Source organism: Bicyclus anynana, chromosome Z, assembly GCF_947172395.1.
Source record: "Bicyclus anynana chromosome Z, ilBicAnyn1.1, whole genome shotgun sequence".
Taxonomy (NCBI): Eukaryota; Metazoa; Arthropoda; class Insecta; order Lepidoptera; family Nymphalidae; genus Bicyclus; species Bicyclus anynana.
This window is the reverse complement of record NC_069110.1, coordinates 16,249,845-16,271,271: the sequence shown is the minus strand read 5'-3', so window position 1 is coordinate 16,271,271 and position 21,427 is coordinate 16,249,845. Positions and strand designations below refer to the sequence as shown.

General features: G+C 35.9%; 1 protein-coding gene across 1 annotated transcript in view; it reads right to left on the bottom strand.

Moving 5' to 3' along the window:
• Positions 1-567: 567 nt before the first annotated feature.
• The window catches only part of LOC112046344 (aryl hydrocarbon receptor nuclear translocator-like protein 1), a 42,031-nt gene continuing 21,171 nt past the window's right edge, over positions 568-21,427 (bottom strand). Inside the window, exons 7-13 of the mRNA XM_052890829.1 lie at positions 13,811-14,064; positions 6,256-6,640; positions 5,938-6,048; positions 4,775-4,827; positions 4,514-4,578; positions 3,493-3,557; positions 568-2,721 (exon numbers count right to left, since the gene is read on the bottom strand). Coding sequence (XP_052746789.1) covers positions 3,545-3,557; positions 4,514-4,578; positions 4,775-4,827; positions 5,938-6,048; positions 6,256-6,640; positions 13,811-14,064 — 881 coding nt within the window. The 3' untranslated portion in view covers positions 568-2,721; positions 3,493-3,544. The remainder of the gene's footprint in view (positions 2,722-3,492; positions 3,558-4,513; positions 4,579-4,774; positions 4,828-5,937; positions 6,049-6,255; positions 6,641-13,810; positions 14,065-21,427) is intronic.

The window sequence follows — 21,427 nt, the reverse complement described above, 5'->3', positions numbered from 1 at the left end:
CAGGGAGCCGCTGGAAGCTGGCGGCCCAAGACCGCTGTGCTTGGAAGTCCATGCAAGAGGCCTATGTCCAGCAGTGGACAACCATCGGCTGATAATAATGATGGTGATGAATTAAATTTACCAACCAGTCATATAATCCTACTAATATTATATATATATAAATAATATATATAAATGCAAAAGTTTGTATGGATGTTTGTTACTATTTAATGCCACAACTACTGAACCGATTTGACTGAAATTTGGAATGGAAATAGATTTTAACACATAGGCTACTTTTTCTGGATAACACATAGGCTACTTTTCCTAAAAATTCATTCCAAAATTAAATAACTAAATACTCATCTGTGCATCGATACTAATATTATAAAGAGGAAATATTTGATTGAAACTACTGAACAGAATTGAAAAATTCTATCAATGTTTGGAAACTACAATATCTCCGAGTGCTAGGCTATATTTTATCCTCTTATTCCTACGAGAACGGAGACGGGAGAAACCGGGAGGTACTGCTAGTTAGAAATAAATTGAAAAAATATTTCAGGAGAGTTGGAAATAAAACATCAATTCACAAATAAACTTTATTAAAGACAATATGGCGTAACATCAAGTTATAGAAGTATATCGTATGTCTAAAAACTACAGTATTTCAATATTAATGAAAAACTGATAACATAACACAATAGTTATGAAAAAATGTGGAACGCGACTGACCCCCATCAGTCAAGCAATTCCTGATAATCTATATATAATATGTACCGTATTACACGGTAATAAAACATTTAATTAGCAAAAAAATCAAAAAATTAATACTAAAAACGTAAGTACTATACTAAACTAAAAAAATAAGTAATAAAACCAGTACTTAATACCCAAAAGGGCGTAGATCCCATAATATCCCGCGTAATTAAATATCTCAATAATTCATATGATGGGATTACTGTATCGGGTAAGATGACAATTACCCTGATTCGATCTTATATGTATTACCCAGGATCCGAGGAACATTTTTGCAATTGATTACTAACAAGTTAATTTTCCGTGAGAGCTTCATATTGATGAGATGCTCAACTTTTATATTTACGAAAATTGATGATTTCTGAAAGTTATTACCTATGTAATAAAAAAATCTGAACGTAGGAACAAGATAACGTAGGTACCACGCGATTTGTAGATCAATGTGGCTGATAAGTTATTAAACTATTGATTAAGCAACAGTAAAAAACAGCTGCTTATTTAAACAACTTAACAACAACTTAACAGCCACACTGTTTAGCCACAAACTGCGTAATACGTTGTCTTGTCCCTACGCTCAGAAATTTTGATTACCTAGCAACCATTTATCAGAGTCAAGAATTTTCGTAAATATAAAAGTCGAGCCAGATGCAGCTTCATCTGGAAAATTAACTTGATAGTAATCAATTGTAAAAATGCTCCGCGGATGCTGGTCTAATAGGTATTAAACCCTTTAATATACCTTAAAGGTATTGAACCTTTTAATATACCTTATAGGTATTTAACTCGTAATAATATAGAGTCAAACCAGCTAAAAAGATTAACATATCAAAACTACATTTACGTTAATTGCTAACATTTAGAAACATTGAATATAAAATCTTAAAATCTACGTTTTATGCAGGTATTGCAATACCTACATGCAAAATGGATTATAGTTAATTAACTTGAACTTAATATAAAAATGGTTATAGCATTAGGCGACTACGAATACAATTGCCGAAAATTTTCAAAGCAATCAATTGGGTAATTACTCAAACAATCTTATACGAAAGAAAAAATGATAATGATGGTAACCAATAAACTAAAAAAAGTTTCAATTAGTTAGTTATAATATAATTAATTCTACTACTGTCGTATAATTAATAATTAGTTTGGAAATATACAGGGTCTCGTTACCGGTTTTATAATGAAGCTTTGCTTATATCTGCTGGCAGACAGTATTGCTGTTTGTGCCTGAAGAGTATGTTAGCCGATGCAGTTACAGTGTCATGAAGTCTTAAGAACGCTGCTTGGCAGCAGAAATAAGCAAGGCGTACACGAGTACAGAACAAAGTGTGCAGGGCACTGGGTACAGGGCACTGGGTACAAGGCACTGGGTACAGGGCACAGGGCAGTGCATCGAACGAGTGCCTTGTCGAAACGCGGACGCTATAGGTGGTTTGGCAAGCGTCTTGCTGGTAAGCAACAAGCAAGATTCCGCGGCTGACAAGACGACTCCGCGACTGTCTTGTAAGAACACTCTGGCGCATTATAGGAATCGTGTTCGACGCTTTCTCCTAGGGTTGCCAACATTTAGTATTTTTCAGATTTAGCAATAAAAAAATATAGTGCGCCTAAATAAAATACAGTATTTTATGGAATAAGCAAAAAATTATAATATTTTAAAAGAACAATGTACCTATCTTGTTGCATTTATCATGCTTTATTTGTCGAAAATAAGAGTGTCATATGCCTTTTCACATTTGATTTAAATTTTTTTGAAAACCAGAGCTATTTTTTCAATTGTAGGCAGACCCGAAATATAGTACAATACTATATATATTATAGTACGGTTGGCAACGCTACTTTCCCCTGCCCTCTGTACTGTTGACGTTAAATTTTATATTGTACATAATATTATATCGTAGTTTTTATCGATAGTTATACATAGCTTTCGTGAATAATGAAAATAATGAATCTTGGTAAGATTATATCTTGAATGCTCTGAAAAAGAAAAACAAATGTTGTTAAAACATTTTAAGATATTAAAACATTAACTGTTTTTGTGTAACAGATTGTCCTACAAATGGTGTGATACGTTATCTGTTATTGTTCCTGCGCTCAGAAATTTTTATTAACTGTTAACCTAACTAACTGTAACCCTGTTAGGTACCAGAATCAAAAATTTTCATTTTAATAAAAAAAATCGGATAATTAATTTGATAGTAATCAATTACAGTAGAGTAAAAATACTCCCCGTATCCTAGACTACTACGTATTCTATAAAAAGATGTTTGATACAGCATAGAGCATAGATCTAAAAACTGCTCAGTTTTTTATTCTTTACAAGTTAGCTTTTGACTACAATCTCACCTGATGGTAAGTGATGGTGCAATCTAAGATGGAAACGGGCTAACTTATTAGAAGGAAGATGAAAATCCACACCCATTTCGGTTTCTACACATTGTACCGGAACGCCAAATCGCTTGGCGGTACGTCTTTGTCGGTAGGGTGGTAACTAGCCACGGCCGAAGTCGAAGCCACCAGCCAGACCTCGACCAATTAACAAAACCTCAATCGGCCCAGCCGGAGATCGAACCCAGGACATCCATTTTGTAAATCCACCACACATACCACTGCGCCACGGAGGCCGAAATTGTTGAGTAATAAAAAGTACACGAGTGCTTATGGTACACGATACGATGTTAAGTTTGGAAATTAACAGATCTCAAAATTAAATGTTCACTTGTTGTTACGTAGATTGTTTTATCTTACCCAGAAATTTTCAGCAAAACCTCGTAGCAATCAAGACGATGGACGTATCCATTCACTTGTCACATCTGAATGAAAATAGTAATAATAAATTATTCAAAATTATCAACATTGTACATAATTTATACATAATTAAATGAAAGTCGTGTTAGTTACACTGTTTATAACTCAAGAAAGGCTGGATGGACCAATTTGCCTGAAAATTGGTGAAGAGGTAGCTTAGGACCAGAAGACGGACATGGGATACTTAGGGTAAGGATAGGTTAGAGGTAGGGTACGGGTAGGGTTCGCGAAGTCGCGGGCGTCCGCTAGTTTATAATAAAAATTATAGTAGCTACTGGCAATGACTTACTGCCTTAAAGGTAGGTAATAAATTACTGCCAACAAATCTCGTGAAAATAAATAGACAAATGACAAAAAATCGTGGCGCAATCGGAAATATAGCTATCTCTTCCGTTGCGTTAGGACGAAAGAGATGGGGTGGCAATTCCGCCGCCATTGCTCGACTTTTGTCTATTTCTCTTCCCGAAAAATATCGTTTGTTGCTAGGCCCTCCTAGGCAAGTGGCACATGGATTCTCTTTCTACAATCGCTAACGCTTCGAAAACTAGAAAGATGTATGGGAATGACAGGTCTTGATCACGTGACCTGTCGATAGCAAATGTCACTCACATACATTTTTCTAGTTTTCGAAGCGTTAGCGATCGTAGAAAGAGAATCGACGTGCCACGTGGCTAGAGGGGCTAGTAGAACTAATGTGGTACCCTCGCTTCTCAGGCGACATAGGGCCAGCTGGATATAAAGCAGATAGTAAACTAAATTAATTTGAAAGCGCAGAAATGAACTAAGCTTGAGTTAAAAAATTGATGCAAAAATATTAATGAAAAAAAAAATTAAACAAAAGATTTCTTGATGATGATTTTTTGTACTTACTAACAACTTTAACTAATACATTATTAACAACTTTATCTGTCGTGTCTGTCTGAATCTGTGATTATGTTGACTAATTTCGCGTGTAACTAACCGTGTTGATGTTTCCGCGGAGTCCTTTGGTTCTGCGGAACCCACTTTGACTCCTCGGTGTAGAAGCTGTAAGAAGCGGATTATGAGATAATAATTTTAACTAAGCATAAAAACTATGAAATTTTTAGTAAGTAGGTATTAGTGTGGAAATATAAATCTTGTACGAGTAAATATAATAAAGTATAAATGTATATGAGTAGTGAATGTACAGTTTTATATTATTTACATTTTTATGTAATCACAAAGATAAACAAATTCTTACCAAGTCCCGAATGTCCTGCTCTACATCTTCATCGGTAGTGTCCATGTTAGCATCTAAAAATAAATGACAAACCTAGTAGCCCGTTTATCAAAAGTCAGTTATAAACATTATAAAAGTCAGTTATAAAATATTATCAACAAATAAATATAGCCTAAATAGCTCAAGGGTAAAGCGGTCGGACTCATCACCGAGGGTTGATGGTTCGATCCCTGCCCCATTGGACTATTGTCGTACTCACTCCTAATACAGTATCTCCCGACTAGTTGGAGGGGGATGCGAATATTGGTCATATTTAAAAGATATAGTCTTTCAAAACTATATATAAAAACAAAACAAATATATGCTTAAAAATGCGCTTATTATCGCTATCTAACTCCAAAGTAACCCTGTTATGGGTACTAAGGTAACTGTTATCATACACGTTTATATAAATACAACATACGAGTATAAATACTTTTATAATGTACCCTATATATATAAATATAGGTAAAAACAAGTAAAAAGATTCTTCTGTAAAAAAATGTATCACCATCATCATCATTATCATCATCACCATCATCATCATCATCATATTTTAACTTGCTCATGTGATATACAACCAGTGAAACGACTGTCTTCTTCCGCGGTCGAATGGTATGGCAGGGGCTTAAAACTCCTTTTATGCCCTGCCATACCATGTTTTATAATGAGATTTTATGAAACGAACACAGTGATGTATGGGTTTATCTCCGTATTTTCACAGTAACGGGAACAACGCGGATGAAACCGTGAGGCTACGGGTAGTCTGGATCTACTAAAATTTTGGAAATTCTTTTACCACTAGAAAGCTTTTTTTGTGAGTGTCATAAGCTATATTTTATACCCATATTCTCACGGGAACTACGCGGGTGAAACCGCGGGCCGTCGGCTACTATACTGTTAAAATAAACATGGAAGCAAGCGTAGGCAACAAGGCCCAAAATTACTGCCTAGTAGGACCTGCTCGAAGGACGTCAATTCACCCCAAGCTCCAACTGGCGACTACGGCGGTACGGCGCCCACACTGCAAAGTTGCAAACCGGACCGTGCTCGTATTAAGAAACATTCGGTACAGTGTGCGCGCGCACCCACACATTGAAAGCGGCGGTAGGCCCCCTTAGTTCTAGCGTAAACAATATACTTACACATATTTTCTGCTACGAGTTTTAACTCGTCCGGTACCTCGAAGTCTAGGAACCCTGTTGGTGTTGGCTCCGATCCTTGTTTATGGTATTTCGTTGCTCCATCAACATTGTCTGCATCGGGCATGTTTTTATTATCATCATTAACATTCTCATTTGGATTAGCAGAAGCAAATGATAGTTCTGGTATATCTAATTCGTTGCTCAAGTAGTTCAATGTCCCCATTGACACTGCACCATTAGATATTACAGAAGTAGTATTTGCTGCAGCGAATTCAAAAGTAGACTTATTCTTTGAACTTGATTTATCTAAAAACTCACAAATTTCATTGAGCGTGAGTGCCAAGTCGTCACCCATGGTTTCTATTGAAGGTTGATCCTCCGCCTCCTCAATAGACTGTAACGCGGCTTGAATCAAAGCTTGTTCCTCGGTTACATTGTTATTTTCGCAGTCCATCGGCTGGGAGTCCATGGGATACACAGCCAATGGTTTTAGGTTTCGTAAGCTTCGGATGATACTGTAACTCTTCTGAATTGTTGTTTTAATTTGCTTTTTTTCTGGTGGTATAATCGCAATATCTGACTGTTCTTGGTTTTTATCGTTCTGGTCTACACCCGGTGATGAACGGAGATCATCGACAAGATGGTAAATGACTTCTTCGAGTTCTCCAGGATCTTCTACGGGTAATTCCTGGTTTTCGTCAACCTGAAGTAAAAATATTTATTATTTAAAGCGTATATTTATTTATTTCATATTTAAGCAATGCCATACATTTTACATCTAAATATATAAAACTCAAAGGTGACTGATTGACGTAGTGATCTATCAACGCACAGCACAAAACACTGGATGGGTCGAGCTAAAATTTGGCATTCAAGTAGATGTTATGACATAGGTATCCGTTAAGAAAGGATTTTGATCAATTCTATCCCCAAGGGGATAAAATAGGTGGTGAAAGTTTGTATGAAACTTTGTCAATTATGCGGCGATTTGACTGAAATTTTGAATGAAAATAGATTTTACTCTGGATTAACACGTAGGCTACTTTTCATCCTGGAAAAATCCATGGTTCCTGCGGGATTTGTGAAAAACTTAATTCCACGCGGACGAAGTCGCGGGCGTCCGCTAGTTATACAATGTAATAATAATACTAGTTACACTTTTATTATACATAGTGCTCGGGAGTATTTCCCATAACTCTAGGGATATATTCTTTAAAATTAATTAAAATGTCTAAGAAACAAGTGTTCTTAAATGAATATTTTCGAAGTAAAAAATATTTCTCGTGTAAATAGATCTTAAGTTTTGTCCCTTAAATCATCATCATCGTTATCAGCCGGACCCCAACGTCCATCGGACCTTCGAACTATATGGCCTGCCCATTGCCACTTCAGTTTCGCGACTCGTTGAGCTATATCGCATCATCCTTATATTATGACCTAGTCAAACTTATTCATTGATAAATATCATGATGTAGCTTACTAGTGGAGTGCGGAGTGCCAGTTGCATTATCTCGTCGATATCGACAGTCTTACTTCTAGATGACGTATTTTAAAATGCATGGATAGATAAAGGCGTGTGTTACATGGATAGTCGAAACTATTTGAATCACTTTGTATGTGAACGAAAAAAGTTTTTTTTAGTTAAAAAAAATAGTTATGCAGTTCGTCTCCTATATGTGGTCTTGTCAACACCTTGAAGTTATGGCAATGGCTACCTTTTAACCCGATAAATAAAATAGCGTTTTCACTACTCTTGCTCAAAAACACTGTCATATTACCACTCCACAGCGGGGCTAAACAAGCATTTTAGCCTCTAGGGGCTAAAGTAATTTTGTTTTTTTAATTCTTGTCTGTTACGAGTACTAGCCAAGTACTAACCTACTATAAAACGGAAGATGTTTTATTCGAAAATAGAATGATTACAGGTAAGGCCCTGATTGTTTTGAAAAATAAATAAAAAACTTTAAATTGGAATGAAATGCAGCGTTCTTGTCTGTGGAATGCGTTTATTTTTTTGTTTAGTTTTTATTGAGTTGCAAATAGAGCGAGATTTGAATACATGGGAAATCCTTTACGGTGTAATACCTTTGCCTTATTCTCACGTAAAAAAAAAAAATTAAAAAACGAGAATTTAAAAACCAATTGGCGTGAATAATACACACTTGATTTTTTTCAGAAATTCATTGTAAATTTGTGACCGTAACTTATATATTTTTCAACAATAATTGTAATTGTTGTCTTCATCTAGTGAGAATGGTGATCCTAGTTTGGAGATGGATGAAATTTTCAATCTGTTACCATCAAAGTCGAGACGCATTTACTTAAATGCTTACCTACGAAAAACTTAATAAGTGGAGAAAACAACAACGAATGGATCCACTTACGAAAGGAGTTTTTTAAACTATTATCTCCCACGTTTACCTTACATAGTCATTATTCATCTTCACAGTAGCTGGAAATTATGTTACTGGGTAAAAGCATCTCCCTTAATATCAAAAATTGTAGACTTTGTACATTTAATTTTCAATTAAAATAAATCATTGAATATCGTACTAAACTATTTTATTTTCTCGCAATCGTAGTGAAAAGCAGAGTGTAACATGTGGGGCTAAATCCATTACAAACTCGGTTTCTACTTAGGCAGCCCTCGCCTTCGTCTCGGGCCCTAAAAATACCTCGTATATAATGGGTCTTTTTAGCCCCTTGTATAACAATCTACTATTTCACGTTATCGATATTTTCTCGGGAAGTCTGTAACGTGAAACTTAAAAAAAACTGCTACAATTTATACAACAAAGTCACTGTTTCGTTCTTGAATAAGTTTAATAATAATTTAAGATAATAAAAAAAATCTGCTAAAATATAGATTACAGATCCCTGTCGTAATGTATGGAAATAATTGTTTAAGGTCGTTGGCATTATATGTCTGTTATAAGTGTCTGTTAAATTTACATATCCGTTTGTCCTGTCTTCTACCTTCTAACCTTTTACACATCCCAAACCGTTTTCCTAAAATAGAGTAGCTCATCATTGTCATCCATTTATACTTATTTTTTAATATTCCAGCCCATTGTTAACGAAAATCACAATGTAAACGCCGAGAATTTTCTTAATTCTCTGCGTGTATGAAGTCTGAAAATCCGCTTTGGGCTAGCGTGGTAGACTATTGGCCTAACCCCTCTCATTCTGAGAGGAGGCTTGAGCTCAACAGTGAGCCGAATATGGGTTGATAATGATGATGATGTTATCTTTAATATTCTTTTCATTTACCTACCCTCTGCAAGTTAAGATATAACATCACAGAGGAAATCGCCAGATAATAAAAATACTAAATTACTTGCAACCTCATTGAGCCTTAATTGAGCCATGGGACGCAACATGCGTTGACACATTAGCACCGTGTCATATCAGGACAGAATCAAGACCGGGAGTTACAGCAGAAAAAGGTAAATGGCACAAGTATGCCTCTTTGACTGAGAGATGCATATTTGTCCCCTTTGCCGTGGATACCCTTGGGCCATGGACCCCCAGGACCAGGTAGCCCCAAAAATTACAGAGAGCCTAGCTCATGCTAGCTGTCCAGCGCGGAAATGCCACCAGTATTCTTGCCACATAATAAAATAATGTGCAACACAATAAAAACAAAGTGATGTAGGTACATAAAATGTTATTAAATTAACAGGGCAGCTAATTTCTAAGAATCTTGCAAGCTACTTTATCTTACATATTGTAAACAAACTCTTCCGCTTATAAGGGAGCCTGGGATGCTAAATTTGCAGTTACAGCGTCTAGGGGACCGATATAAATTTGGTGGATAAGATCATAGGAACAATAAATGTTTAATATGCTTCTTCGCTTTCAGCGACGGGGAAAAAACTACAGACTATAAAGATAATTTTTATTACTTCGGCTTAATAAAATCATTACAAAATATTAGCGACTATTCGGGAGATTAATACCATCAAAATAAAAAAAAAAAATTAAACGCACTCGTGGCTTAAGGGTTTTATTTAGTAACTTTGCAACCCTCCCATTCCATTAGCCCCCATTCGCACGAGCGTTTTTTAACGGGCGTTAAAAAAGTGTTCCGACATTACTAAATAGCTTTCCTTGCAAGCTGAAGCAGGACATCAGCCCAAGGAACAACAAAGGGGAAAACATAAAGCAACAAATCTGTACGAGGTACCTATAGACGGAGGTCGTAGGTTCGATACCCGGCTGGGCCAATTGAGCATTTCTTAACACGGTCGCTGCGGCACTGATTTTTCTGTACATTCCTCTGGTGCATACGAGGTTTTTTTGACCTAAAACTTTGTGATGTGGTACGAGGTCAATCGACCTCGTAACTTTTGAAGAAGCTAGATATACGAGGTCAATTGACCTCGTATATTCATTTACCGCAGCCAACGTGTTAATTGGCCTGAATCCGGCTGGGTGGCCATAGCCGTGGCTAGTTACCACCTTACCGGTAAAGACCGCCAAGCGATTTAGCGTTCCGTTACGATGTCGTGTACAAAACGAAACGGGTATGGATTTTCATCCTCCTAACAAATTACCCCGCTTCCATCTTAGTGCATCATCACTTACCATCAGGTGAGATTGTAGTCAAGGGCTAATTTTAATAATTAAAAAAAAAACTAGTTGGAGCAATATGAATATAGATATGTGTAATTTATCCTATGCGCGCACACACCCTCATTTGATGAATATATTTTGTTTCTTCGGATATGCGTGTGTTTGCTATTACTCGTATAATTGAAGTTATTATGTGTGTTGCATATGCATATTATTATATTATATATATTTTTACGTGTTGTTTAATGATTACAAGCTCCAAGTGCTGACGAATGCCGGTGTGCGGAATTCCATCGAGTTTATGTTACACTGGGAAATGTAACATAATAACTATCAAACTAAGCTATTTTGATAGTTATTATGTTACATTTCTAACTACGTTGTTGTTGAGTGAAACATAAACAAATACAATATTTTATAATTTAAACTATCATTATTTCATTTATCATCATCATCATCATCATCATCATCATCATCATCATCATCATCATCATCATCATCATCATCACATCATCATCACATCATCACCATTTTACCGGCCAAGACGTACCGCCAAGCGATTTAGGATGTGGATTTTTATCTTCCTCCCTTACAAATTAGCCCGCTTCCATCTTAGGTTGCATCATCACTTAACATCTGGTGAGATTGTAGTCAAGTGCTAACTTGTACAGATTAAAAAACAGCCGATGGACGTCCACCGCTGGACATTGGCCTCTTGCATGGACTTCCAAACAAAACGGTCTCGAGCCGTGAGCATCCATCGCCTCCCTGCAACCCGCTTGATGCACCGTGTACCCGCATTCTTTCATTACTAGCTGACGCCGCGCGGTTTCAACCACGTGGTTCCCGTTCCCGTAAGAATACGTGGATAATAAATAACCTATAGCCTTCCTTGATAAATGGGCTATCTAACACTGAAAGAATTTTTCAAATCGGACCAGTAGTTTCTGATATTAGCGCGTTCAATCAAACAAACTCTTCAGCTTTATAATATTAGTATAGATTAAATACTAGCCGCAGTAGGTATATTATATTTTTCACAATATCCAAAACCTTCAATTAACCAGAAATTACATAATATTTCTACTTTCAAAGACCAGAATTTTACGCTAACTGCCCTCTCCTGTTTACACCATCATAAGTTTTTCTTAGTAAAAGAATCTAAATTACATTTTATAACATAAACACCGGCACAAAACGCTGAATTAATGAGTAAATTTCAAAATTTCAATAATCTATTTCAAACAAAAAATAGAACACAATGTCTTCATAACTTTTCTATTTACAAGTTCAAGGGCTTACCTACGATGTATTTATGTTGTATGTGCACTTTACTAACTTAATAACACTGAAACTTTGTAAACTTGAATATTAAAGTAAGAAACAACTGAAAATATTAGCAAGCGAAGTGCCGTGATCCACTCGCTAGCAGGATGTACGCTGAAATGAGCTCACATCAGGCTACACAGCAAATAGTACTCACCTAACCTGTAACCATATTCCGTTTTGTATGTGTGTGGTCGTAGAGTATTGTTACAGTAATACCTATGAATGATGAACTTATTTAGATATTTGCAACGATGGCAGTCTACGACTATTCTCTAACGATGTTTTGTATAACTCGCAAATGCGAGCTTCGAATTCACGGCTATCTTTCTCATTCTATAGTATCGTGTTAAACCGAGAGAGATAGAGGTGAATTCGAAACTCGCACTTGCGAGTTATATAAATATCTTTACAGAATAGCCTAGCTGTTTTTTAGTTTTGATATTTTGTAGATTAGATTTGTTTTCGTTGTATTGTTGAAAGTTATTGTTATTGTTTTTTAATATGTTTTTAAATTTTTGATATTACATGATTATAACGTTCACAAGGCCAGGTCTCCCTCTTTATAGTAGAAGGGATACTGAGCTTAGACCCAACACGCTTCTTTAATGCGTGTTGGTGGGCTTAGTTTGATGTCACGCTTCTTTAATGCGTGTTGGTGATCACTATAAAAGATTAATGATAATGACTGTGACCGGCAGCATACGGTGCTCTCTGAGGCATGGGGATATAACGCCATGAACTTCGTAACTCCAAGATAGCTATAGTTACTGAAATTTTCGGAGATTTTTCAGTATTTCGTAGCTCGTCCCAGAATATAAATCCACGATATCGTGATCCCATGTCAACTAAGCCAACCATTGAACTAAAGAGGTTCAGCCTCTTTTGTTAATCATTTAGATAGTATAGAATGAAGCAATCATTAATTTTACTGGTACATAGTTTATTAGGTTGCTTCAGATGTTTGTTCGCTTATACCTTTTAAAGTATTCAACGGATTGTAATGTAACAAAATAAAGTAAATGTACATATTCGTACTAACTACACTACACTAATATTGCAAAGATTTGGTTGTTTGTTTGCATAGCGTAGAATAGTCAACTAAACTTCTGAATCGATTTGAAAAATTCTTTCACTTTTGGGAAGCTACAATATCCCCGAGTACTATAGGCTATATTACTTTATCCCTGTGCTACTACAAGAACGGGAACCACGCGGGTAAAACCACGCGGCGTCTGCTAGTATTATACAGAAAATATACGCTGCCGGGCTTTACGTTTCGTCCCGGTTGGCGACGGCAGGAGGGCGCGGAGTTCGTCATAATAAATCCTGTTATGTAGACTAATCATAATATTACTATCTTCATAGCACACGTGCGAAGCTGGGGCGGGTCGCTAGTAATATATCTATATATAAAAAAGACTCGTACACTATTTATAACTCACGAACGGCTGGTTCGATTTGGCTGAAAATCGGTGGAGAGGAAGCTTAGAACCAGGAGACGGGCATAGGATACTTACGAGTAGGGTCGCTGGCGGTCGTTAGTAAACTACATATAAAGGAATGCTTTTTGGGACAGCCTGTGTAGCGTCACAGCAGCGGTATACCTACACTACAATTATGATATTTATTTTACCCGCTAATTATTGTTCTTTGTTTGTGTTCACTTTTTGTTTGTTATTAATTTTTTTTTTTAACCAGTGCACTGTGGTTTGTGTTTGTAAAACTGTGGTTTGTGTTGCATCATTGTTAGGCTTAATTTAAATATGTTTTTTGTAGAATAATAAATAATAAAAAAATCATCATCATCATCATCATTAACAGCCGATGGACGTCCACTGCTGGATTCCTGTTGCATGGACTTCCAAATAAAGCGGTCTCGAGCCGCCAGCATCCAACGGCTGAGGACATCAAGCGCGTTGCGGGGAGCCGCTGGATAAAAAAATATAAAAACAATATTAGATTATCTTACCTCGTAGCATAAAGGTATGTTCTCGTTTTTCAATTCTTCATTAATAATTTTTATTGTAAGCTTCGTTTTCATCTGCTGTATCTGATGGATTCCTTCAGCTGGTGGCACCTCTGTGTTAGTGCAAACAAAGCTTGTAACTTGCTTAGTGATAGGGTCCACTTCCAAGCATCCCCTAGTTTTCATATAAATGAACTTGCCATTCTTTGTCATAAGCCGGTAGCAAGATTCACCTAATAAACGGTGATGGACGTACACTGAAACGAAAAATGATTTTTAATATTACGAACTCCTTGAGTTACATTTTTCTTAGGTTAAATTTTTCTGCTATGATTGTTCGAGTCGGGTCAAATGACAGCATTTTTTTTAGATAATTTTATCGAAGTTCTAAGCGTCTTTTCCTTTTTCGAGAGGCAGTCGAACAATAGGACATATATTATTAGTTTAATGATTAATATGTCTAATATTACCTAATATGTCTAGTTGTTTCAGTCAATGGTCTTATAGCGAAAAGCTTCGACCAACACCTTAAGAAGATTTCACTTAACTGTTTTAACTGTTGGATCAAGACAGTGATTCTTGAGACGTGTATTGAGGAGTTTCCTATGGAGCCCTGACCACCGATTGCTTGGGCACTCAAATGTTCCGCAGCAGAAGGGTTGATTATTAATAAATCGTTAGAAATGGCATGATTATATTTTAAAAACGCAATATATTAAAATCATGAAATGCATATCTTGCTGGCTGCTTCTAATATTAAAATCTATTTTTGAAATAGATTTTAATGAAATGAAAGGGTTAATTTTATGCTCCGATAATTCCAAGATCGGAACATATCTCAAGTTTCTAGGAATATGTATACGAGATTAAAGCCTCTTGATATGTGTTATCAGTGTTAATTTTTTTACTAACTTACATAGAAAATACAGATATTTGTTCTATTGATTTGGCGATCTAAGGCGTTCATAACTTTTCCTAATTGAAATTATAGCTTATTTGAACTGCTCACTACGATATTTGGACCTCCCTCCTTAGTGTAAAAGTGATATGGTTGGACTCGCCACATTGCTCTAAAGCGGGTCGATGGGCTTAGAAAGATAATTGTTTGTTATATTAACATTAATTATTCATCACACTAAATTATAAAGGCGAAAGTTTTATTGTTCCGCCTTTGTGTCGGCTACTACAGCGATTTGATTGAAATTTTGAATGGAAATAGATTTTACTCTGAATTAACACATGAAAATGTATGGTTACCGCAGGATTTGTGAAAAACTGAATTCAGGCGGACGAAGTCGCGGATGTCCGTAAGTATAAAATAAGAATTAAATTTGAAATACAGAAGAACAAATGAAACTAAATTCATTGCACCAGGTAGAAAAATAACGTGCAGTAAAACTAATGAGAAAATAATTAAACAGTACAGTCATGAGAAAATCAAAGTCAAATGATAAGTTATCTCGTTCCTATTTGCGGATATATAGTTATGGAAATTGGTTTATCAAAGCAATAACAATTTGCAGGGTGATAACTAGACGGTAAACAAGAAAATACGAAATCATGCATGTGCAAGTTGAAATAGTTACGCTAATTATCTACTTTATAATATTCCACTTCGGATTACGATAACCAGGGGTTGACTAAATAGGTTATGCCAAAGATAATTAACTTTTCTCAGAATTTGAGGGTGGGAAGGAGTAACCTTTTTTATAGCTACTGATTGTTGGTATAGCTTATTTAGCCTTTGGTCTAAGATACCGTATATAAGACGACCGACCGAAAAGTTTTTATAAATATTTTTTTTTTATAGAGAAAGAAGAAGAAGTAAGAATACAATAAGGAGCTTAAGCTAATTTATCCTATTAACTATACAAATCATGTCCTCATGGAATGGTGGTAATAATACTGTCTGAATTTCTACGCTGGACAGCCAGGCTGATTGATCCTTTGCGCAAAAAATAAGCTAAATAAAACACGTCAATAAATATATTGCCTACAGGGTTCTCTAAAAATTTTCCCATGACACACACTATTCACTGGTGGCGTGGTTTTCTATTAGTTAAAATTTTTCAAAATCAGATCTGTAGATCCAGAGAATAACCCTACAACCTCAGAAACTTTACCTCTTTTAACTTTAACATTTTTTTTTACTTTTCATTCATTGGGTTAATAGACATTAATGGACATTTGTATGAAATATACAAATAGAAGAGCCGTGATAGCCTAGTGGATATGACCTCTGCCTCCGATTCTGGAATCCGGTCCGGGGCATGCACCTCCAACTTTTCAGTTGTGTGCGAAAATCCAGCACTGGATTCCGGAAACATAAACATATTCTGAACTAATTTTTTTTTGACAACCCACTGGCAATGTATTAATATAATATTCGGATCTTTTACTACTTGTAGATCTAAGTTGATTGACCAATTTTGATACAATTTTTTAATACAACGCTGGCTTCAGAAAAAAAACGTAATAAAAAATAAGTACAAGTAGTAAAAGCATATTTGTTACTCAATAACATCCTCTAACTTCCCATTAAAATAGGTTCAGCCGTTTCAGAGTTTAGCCCGGGCAAACAGACAGTCGGTGGTTTATGAGTTGGGCCGACTGTTGTGGGCTCTTCTCGGACCAAGGAGCGTTTGGAACCCTTATAACTTTAATTTAAAGTTTTCGACTTAAATTATCGCCATTAAATGACGTTTTAAAAGTGCTTGTTAACTAAGTAACTAAGCCTAATTGAAATAAATTAATTTTGAGTTAATGACTTAAAATAATGTAGGTAAATAACTATATGCACTTGAAAAATAACAGTCATTTTGACATCACTGACATACACTTTAATTTGTTTATACCTATGTATTGATATAAAGGTCATAGTATATCTACTTGTTAAGCCACCGATAAATAACTGAGGTATATTATTGAAAACGTCTGATAGCAACTTTGTTGTTAACTAAAAAATATGTCATTGTTACATAGTAACAAGGATTGTTTTTTTTTACTGACTGACAACAAAACAATTAAGAACAAAAATGTCGTTAAATGATCTAAGATCCGGGATGAGGAATTTATACCCTCGTCTATTGTTTATTAGTGATAAGAAATAAATGATAGATATATAACAATAATATTAAATAATAATACAAAATTTCTGTATAAAATTACAACAACCAATTCAAGTTGAACTTTCATCAATATGGTGGACGATATTACATATTGATCACCTTAAGTTTGTCTAACATTGGTCGACCATACAGGATCAGGCCTTCCTCTTTATAGGAGACTATAGCTGACGCCGCGCGGTTTCACCCACGTGGTTCCCGTTCCCATAGGAATACGGTAATAATATATATCCTTCCTCGATATGGCTTACTTACACTGAAATATTTTTTCAAATCGAACCAGTTGTTCTTGAGATTAGCGCGTTCAAGCAAACTCTTCTGCTTTATAATATAAGTAAAGATATGGAGCTTAAACCCATCATGCTGCTTCAATGCGGGTTGGCTTATGGTGATAATGTTAAATTAATAGACGACCACTATGATGTTAATGATAATGAATCGGAATGTCGGCTTAACGTGCTCTCTGAGGCACGGGAAACCACCAACTTTCCAGTTTCGGGCTTAGAATTTTAACTGAGAAATTAGAAAAAAAAAACTCATATCCTATAGCCCGATCCAGGATTTGAACCCAGGACCTCGTTATCCGAGCCACTTAGTCTTACCTTATGACCAATGAGCAACATTTAAACATATAACTACATATTAAATGTATTTTTATAATGTTTAAATACACCCAGACACTGGAAAACTTTCGTAATCATCAAACAAAAATTTTCCATTTGTGGTAATCGAACCCACGGCCATGGATGCAGAAAGCACTGCGCACTGTGCCACGTGATCGTCACACCTACGAGTAACCTAACTTAGTAACAATTATGATTATAAAACTTCGAAATTTCCCTTAAAGCGAAGTTTCTGAAATATTTGATATCAAAACCTTCCAAATTATTTTATTTAATTAATTATTTTTATTTAGTCTTTTTATTGGTAAGTATAACAAAAAAAGCCTTTATTAAAATCATTCAAGTAATGAAATAATATTTGAATCATTGAGTATTATGTGCTACGGAAAAGTACGCAACGGATTGCATGGATCACCTTTTGTACTGAGTCCTAACTCACGCTAACGAAATGTTTATCGCTGAGAGGTATAAATAGGAGTTTCAACGTCTTATGCGTGGGGGTCCGTGCCTACGTCGTAAAGCAGTTGCGGAGGGCTGCTCTAAGCTCCGTTATTAATGCGATTGGGTCGTTCAGTGCAGCAACATTGCACGTATCCAAATTACATACAAAATTGCATTTTAAGATAGATGCCCTGTCCCAATGTTGCTGGGCGATAGGGGTGTTGACACCACGTATGTAGGCAATTTGACCTCTTTTGCTCTTATTTTTTTATTTTATTTAAAATCAAACCCGCGGAACACAAGTATAAATCTATTAATAAAATTGAAGTGTATGTCTGTGATTTAAAGATAACTGTGTTTTTTTAAGGACCGATTTTGACGGGACTATCACTGGAAGATAGAGGAGGTTATGAAACATAATGGCTACTTTATATTGCGAAAAAATGGTTCCCACAAGATTTATGATAAACTGAATTTCACGCATACGAAACAGCGGGCGTCCGCTAGTGATGTACCTTTTTCAACAATAGCAAACACCGTCGACTTCGTCCGCGTTAAAATGGTATGTTTTTGTTACGAAATCCCATCATAATGCATATTAATAACTAGCGGACGCCCGCGACTTCGTACGCGTGAAATTCTACTTTTCATGAATTCCGCGGTAACCATGTATTCCTTTCGGGATAATAATCATGTTGTTTTGCAACATCTTCTATCTTCCAGTGAAAGTCTCATTAAAATCGGTACAGCCGTTCCAGAGATTAGCCCGGACAAACAGACAGAGAAATAAAAATTTAAATAATGCTGTTTGTGGTTTGGTATCGTATAAATAACTAAACCATCCTCAAGGCATTCCATCCTGCGTCCATCAATCAGTGGTTTTCATAAATAGATCGAGCAAAGTAGTAATATTACAAAGTTCATAAAAACGTAAGTTAAAACCAATGCTTTGTAAAACCTGGACGGCGTCCGTGGCGCAGTGGTATGCGCGGTGGATTTACAAAACGGAGGTCCTGGGTTCAATCCCCGGCTGGGCAGATTGAGATTTTCTTAATTTGTCCAGGTTTGGCTGGTGGGAGGCTTCGGCCGTGGCTAGTTAACACCCTACCGGCATAGACGTACCGCCAAGCGATTTAGCGTTCCGGTACGATGCCGTGTAGAAACCGAAAGGTTTTTCATCCTCCTCCTAACAAGTTAGCCCGCTTCCATCTTAGACTGCATCATCACTTACCATCAGGTGAGATTGTAGTCAAGGGTAAACTTGTAAAGAATAAAAAATAAAAAAACTACGGGCATACTTTAGCTAATGGTCTAAAATCCGGCATTAGAAATGAATACCCTCATGTTTTATTTATAAGTGATAAAAAATACGCATACCTTAAAGCACAAATTGCATACAGGTTGCCTAATTAAATTGCAACGAGACACAGTTTCATACAAATTTTAGGAACCATGGACTAGATCAAAGTTACTTAATATCAATGATATAAATGTGTGGATGGAACCACGGGGATTGCTAGTCTATACTATAGAATAATCACGACAAAATGCCATATAGATTGACGTTAATTACAATTATATGCCAGACACTGTAAGTACTTATTAACAGGTTTTGGCAACAACATACATTATTTGATATAAATGTATCTTCACTCCGCGAAGTCAATCAATTGCCAAATGTATGAGAGATAGCGAAACTTATTATATCGGTGTAGAAACTTCTCGTAAAAATGGTTTTAAATAGCTACTATCTATCTACTTACAGATCACTGGTGCAGTCCATATTATTTTCTTAAATAATATATTGATACACTGTTGAGAGTAACAATAAATTTTAATAGCTTCACGTACATTTCGGATCGTATTCCAGCTCTGACTAATTTAAAATTGACTATACGTATCACCTAGGGGTGGCCATGCCAAAGGGCAAGGTGAAACCAAAGTGAACGATATCGCAGATTCTTTTGTATTACTTTTTAATCTTTAAAACAAAACAATTTTAATTTATTTTGTTGATTATTTAATTTTATCTTCTTATCCATAATACCTATTACTTGTAACTATAAAACTATACTAGCTTCCGTACGCGGATTTGCCCGCGTGGGGTGTTATTAAAAATAATGATGGTGTGTGTGCCTTGACCATCCATAAAAGTACCTACGCCGCCCGACCGCCTTATTAACAGCCTGCCTGCATTCTGCAAAGTTGCAGCGATGTGACATCGGTCATTTCCATCGTCGTTAATGACATTTATATTTGACATCCCAAATAAAGTTCAAATTCTAATAAAACTTGTTAAAGGCGAATATTATATGGACTCAATGATGTTAGAAGAAAAAAGAGGTAGATAGGTTACATAAATCACATTCGATGGTTACAACTGGCACGCTATGGAAACACGAAAGTTATTTCAGCGGCGCTGTCAACGACGGTTTGCTAATTAGCATAGTTTTAACGTGCCACTTGTGGTCCGCGTATAACCTATCTACCTCTTATTGCTTCTAACATCAATGCATGGACTAGGAAAAAACAGCGGAATCACATCTCAGACCTTTAACTAATGCAGCTCCATATTGATTTTATTGGTGTCGTTATAATATTTTAACTATTCGTCCAGATTATTTTTTTAACAACATAAATTTCCATAAAAGGTAGGCTACGCTTGGGATAAAGAAATATTTTGAAAGGTGGACAATATGATGTTGAGAACTTATGATTTAGAATGTTGAAATGTTGAAATTGCAAGTGGATAGACACAAAAGTCGATGTGGATGCGGTGGAATGGAGAAATGGTAATGAATAGCATTAACAATCTATAAATGCATGCGCGTTCCACAGTATTCTAAATAATAAACTGACATATGAAATACTAGCTGACGCCGCGCGGTTTCACTCGCGTGGTTCTCGTTCCCGTAAGAGTACGGGAATAATATAAAGCCTATAGCCTTTCTCAATTAACGGGCTATCTAACACTGAAAGAATTTTTCAAATCGGACCAGTAGTTAGTAGATTAGCGCGTTCAATCAAACAAACAAACAAACTCTTCAGCTTTATATATTAGTAGTAAAATGTTGCTGGCAGACCTTGAATGGGAGAACAAAATACGCCACATCACCGCCTTACGGAGAAAAAACAAAATTATGAAAAAAATAGAATGTAATGTTGACGAGTGATACAATTGAGATGAAGAGACTGATATATCTTACCGACCCCACTTAATTGGGATAAGGTCAGCTATATACTTTAGATAATAAAAATGAGAAAACAACTTAATTTGTTTGTGTGCGACCTATTTCCAACATAATTTCCAACCCGATCAGCAGGGTACCCAATTATGTATCCCGATTTACCATTTGAATCATGAACCACTTATATAAATTATTTCAACGAAACGAACTATATCAAGTGGTATCTACAACGATACTTTATAC